This window comes from Pimephales promelas, chromosome 2 (assembly GCF_988280905.1).
Source record: "Pimephales promelas chromosome 2, fPimPro1.hap1.1, whole genome shotgun sequence".
Taxonomy (NCBI): domain Eukaryota; kingdom Metazoa; phylum Chordata; class Actinopteri; order Cypriniformes; family Leuciscidae; genus Pimephales; species Pimephales promelas.
Window position 1 is genome coordinate 49,523,484 of NC_142770.1, and position 3,945 is coordinate 49,527,428.

The following is a 3,945-nucleotide window of genomic DNA, read 5'->3' on the forward strand; positions in this document are numbered from 1 at the left end:
AAAGTAGAGAGGAAAGTACACAAAGTATGTACTCTACACACAGAGTACATACTTTGTGTGTAGCACAAAGTAGTAGTACGGAATAATAATAATAAGAAGAAAGATTTGGATTTCAAGAGTGTGAATGCTTGAAGCATTCACACTAATAAGTATGGAGGATAACAATAGTGTTGCTTTGCAAGCACCACTAATAACTAGATTAAAAAGTTTGTCGAGACAAACTTAAAGTTGGCTTGTCAAAGTTTGTAACAGAAAGTTTGAAGAAGTTTAAAGTAGTTTGAAGAATTTTAAAGTAGTTTGAAGTTTAAATTAAGTTTAACTTAGTTTAACCCCCTGAGCCCGACGGCGTCGTCGACGATGCCACACGTCACCTCCGATAAATGTTTACATAACTCGATGACAGATTTATCGATTTTCTTACCGTTTTTTCCAGCAGAAAGCTAACGAGCTAGCCATCACGGGGGTGTCTTTCGGGTCTTTCTAGCCTTTACAGAAGGTTTTCTATCCAGCCTGGAACTTGTGCTTCCTTTCAGAGGTTTTCAGCAATAAATCCAAACGCTTTATGTCAAACTTTGATAATCTTGAAGCCCATAATTCATAAATATTCGGTCATTTTTGCCGCTAGCTTGATGCTAGCGGACATCCTGGATATCACGTGATGTTTTCACGTGATGGTTTTTGACCAATTACAGGCTGATCCGTTGTAAACATTGGTGTGCGTCATTACGCATGAACCAAGCGCTGATATAGTGTAGAGAGATAGAGAGACTCACGGAGACGCGCGATTCACAGAGAAACACAGCGAAATGGACGTAAATAAAGCGCTGGTCTATTTTGGTGCATTGCAGGATGAAGGATTTTCAGGAGAACAGAGCTTTTTGACAGATGAGGAACTAGATTACCAGGATAGACCCAGCTGAAGTGCCATTTATTTATTTACTGTAAAAAAGTATTATAGTAGTATAAATGTATTATAAAAGAATAAAAAGAACATAATAAATAAAAGAATAAATAAAATAGAAATGCAAAACCTGTGATGTGGCCCTCTGTGTGATTGCTGATAGGAACTGTTTTGAGGCTTGGCACCAGTGAATTTCATGAGGCCCCAAACGCCTGGACTTCTTTTGGAAAAATGTCAATATTTTTTGTTCTGTACAAGTTATAATGTTTATTCCTGTGCTCCAGGACTCCAAAGACATGAACAAACTATTTTCCAGAGGAAAATTGCTTAGCTTTTATTTATTTGTGTGTGATTTCAATAAATAATTGAGTGATTCCATTTCCGATTTATTTTTTCATTTGTCTTTATGGTCCCATAACTTATTTTACATTCAGGTGACATCAATGTAACACAAATATGCTGAAAGTTCAATTTGTCCTGAAAAAAAAGAGGTGTGTCAATTGTCTGTGCACCAAAGGGTTGATATTTTACAAGCTTTTTTAGTAAATGACACCAGACGGAAAATTTATTGTAAAAATACCCTTAGGTCTCAGAGGTTTAAGGATGGATGGATGGATGGATGGATGGATGGATAGATAGATAGAGTTAGAAAGAGACAGATAGAGTTAGATAGATAGATAGATGCTAGGGTATTCTGGGTGGTTGCTATGGTGTTGCTAGGTGGTTGTTAGGGTGTTCTTGGTGGTTGCTAGGGTGTTGCTAGGCAGTTGCTAGGGTGTTCTGGGTGGTTGCTATGGTGTTGCTAGGCGGTTGCTAGGGTGTTCTGGTGGTTGCTATGGTGTTGCTAGGCGGTTGCTAGGGTGTTCTGGGTGGTTGCTATGGTGTTGTTAGGCAGTTGCTAGGGTGTTCTTGGTGGTTGCTAGGGTGTTGCTAGGCAGTTGCTAGGGTGTTCTGGGTGGTTGCTATGGTGTTGCTAGGCAGTTGCTAGGGTGATCTGGTGGTTGCTAGGGTGTTGCTAGGTAGTTGCTAAGGTGTTCTGGATGGTTGCTATGGTGTTGCTAGGGTATTCTGGGTGGTTGCTATGGTGTTGCTAGGTGGTTGCTAGGGTGTCCTGGGTGGTTGCTATGGTATTGCTTCTTGGTTGGCAGTGTTCACATATGGTTACTATAAAGTATCCATATTAGCATTTAGCTATTCACAGCTAGCATGTTTAGCATATTCAAAGTCCTGTGTGCTAGCATTAGTCAAAAGACCCAACCTCCATCGCGATACAATGTTCTGATGCTGAGATACAGCTGTTAAAAAATGGTTGCTAGGGTACTCTGTTTGGTTGCTAGGGACTGGCTTGACTTGGCTTATGATTCTCTCACTTTAATATTTCCAGTTGCGTGGCGTGAGGATGACCAGGACAAATGTCCCCATTCTGGACATGCGGCTCCAGTCTGGAGGCAAGTCCTTTGACGTGTCGCTGTGGAGAGACGAGGCACTGACGGACCTCTGCGTGGGTGACGAGGTGGTGCTCACACACCTTCGCCCCTGCATTTTTAAGAATGGCCAGGGGAAATTCCACTCCTCAGCCTACACGTCTGTACAGGTACATAATGCACAACTGCTGCCATAGTTTACACTGAAAAAGAGGAAACGTTTTTGGAGATGTAAACCTACATTTCAATTAATAAATATCACATGAACAAAAGCAACAAAAGCAAACTGTTCAGAATATCAGCATGACTGTATCTGATAATAGGCTAGAATTGCAAGTGTGTTTTCTAATACAACAGGTCAATAAACAAGAATTTAATATACAGAAAAGCAAAATTGTACAAAAAGAAATACTTACATTGAGGTGTTTTTAGTACTAATACACTGACATTTCCCACATTGATTTCTTTCCACAGATACCTGAGGCCCAGGTTGAGGAAACAGAGGCAGAAATCATTGGTGTCACTGACGTAAATGAGACCTGCCACTTCCTCAGCAGTAAATCGGAAGTGTTCATTGTACCATCCACAGTCTTTTCTGGCAACCCAGACGACCTAATTAAAAGATTACCTATGAAACTTGTGCTGAAGCACCTTAATAGACGGGTCTTGCAGATCCGCGAGAGGGAGAGCTCAGAATAGCCTGGAGAATAGCCTGCTCCCTCAACCATTTTTCTACATTTATTTAAAGTGTTTGTGTTCTGGGGAAAATTATTTAATTGTTATTGTTTAGTTTAGTTTAGTTTATTGTTCTGTAGTTTGTTTGAAAATAAAATATAATTTCACGTTTCAAAGTGTTGTCTTGTCTATCATCCGTATATTTTTGACAATAATGCATACCCTCTAATTACCTGCAGAATAGTAACACTGTTTTGCTTACCTGTTGTGATACAATATAATGATCGAGAAATTCGTGGACCTTTGTCACCCATTTGAATGCAACACTGTGGGAGAATTGAAACAAAAAAGTTAAAATCTTATAACAAGTGTGAAATTACACAAATATAATGCAAAATACATTAATTGAGATCTATCAACAAAGTCATACATTTGTCATACATGTAACAGAATGTAGTCCCTGTCAAATATTAATCCTATCCTGATTGTAAAAAAGTGAAGCTTGCACTTTTAATCACATCGTGATCCAGTGTTTCCCGACTCAGGACAACATGGTAACAGGTATGAAATTAAAATCCCCTCAGGTTCCCTCAAGAGTTTTAGAATCGGGTTTTTTCAATTTAGGAGTAAAATTACATACATGTTTAATAAAACTGCATAAATTACACAGACCCATACCAAAAACACGAGTTTTAAAAGCACCGGTTGATTCTCAATGACTCACTCAATAAAAGTGAATTGCTGCCACCTAGTGGCGGTTTTAAAATAACATTTAAATTTTAAGTTAAATTTGAAATTATTTCAAAAGTAAAGTATTAAACATTTCATGTTTAAATCGAAGCATGAAAAAAGTCCTTTACTTATTAAGTCATTACTCATTCCGTGTGAGCTGCATTAAATAATGCTATTTCAGATGCTGTAACTGTTTTTCCTTAGCATTGCACA

At 38.6% G+C, this 3,945-nt stretch overlaps 1 protein-coding gene across 1 annotated transcript; it reads left to right on the forward strand.

Moving 5' to 3' along the window:
• The first annotated feature begins 2,290 nt into the window (after positions 1 to 2,290).
• On the forward strand, positions 2,291 to 3,121 carry LOC148997721 (uncharacterized). The gene is made up of 2 exons (XM_089132618.1): positions 2,291 to 2,495; positions 2,800 to 3,121. The coding sequence occupies exons 1-2, from the start codon at positions 2,301 to 2,303 to the stop codon at positions 3,022 to 3,024; spliced, it is 420 nt and encodes a 139-aa protein (XP_088988744.1). The 5' UTR covers positions 2,291 to 2,300; the 3' UTR covers positions 3,025 to 3,121.
• Positions 3,122 to 3,945: the final 824 nt, after the last annotated feature.

Excerpts from the sequence above, each read along its gene's own strand:
- LOC148997721 (XM_089132618.1), top strand. The coding sequence starts at position 2,301 with ATGACCAGGACAAATGTCCCCATTCTGGACATGCGGCTCCAGTCTGGA. Across the intron at positions 2,496-2,799 it reads CAGCCTACACGTCTGTACAG|ATACCTGAGGCCCAGGTTGA; the intron begins GTACATAATGCA and ends TTCTTTCCACAG.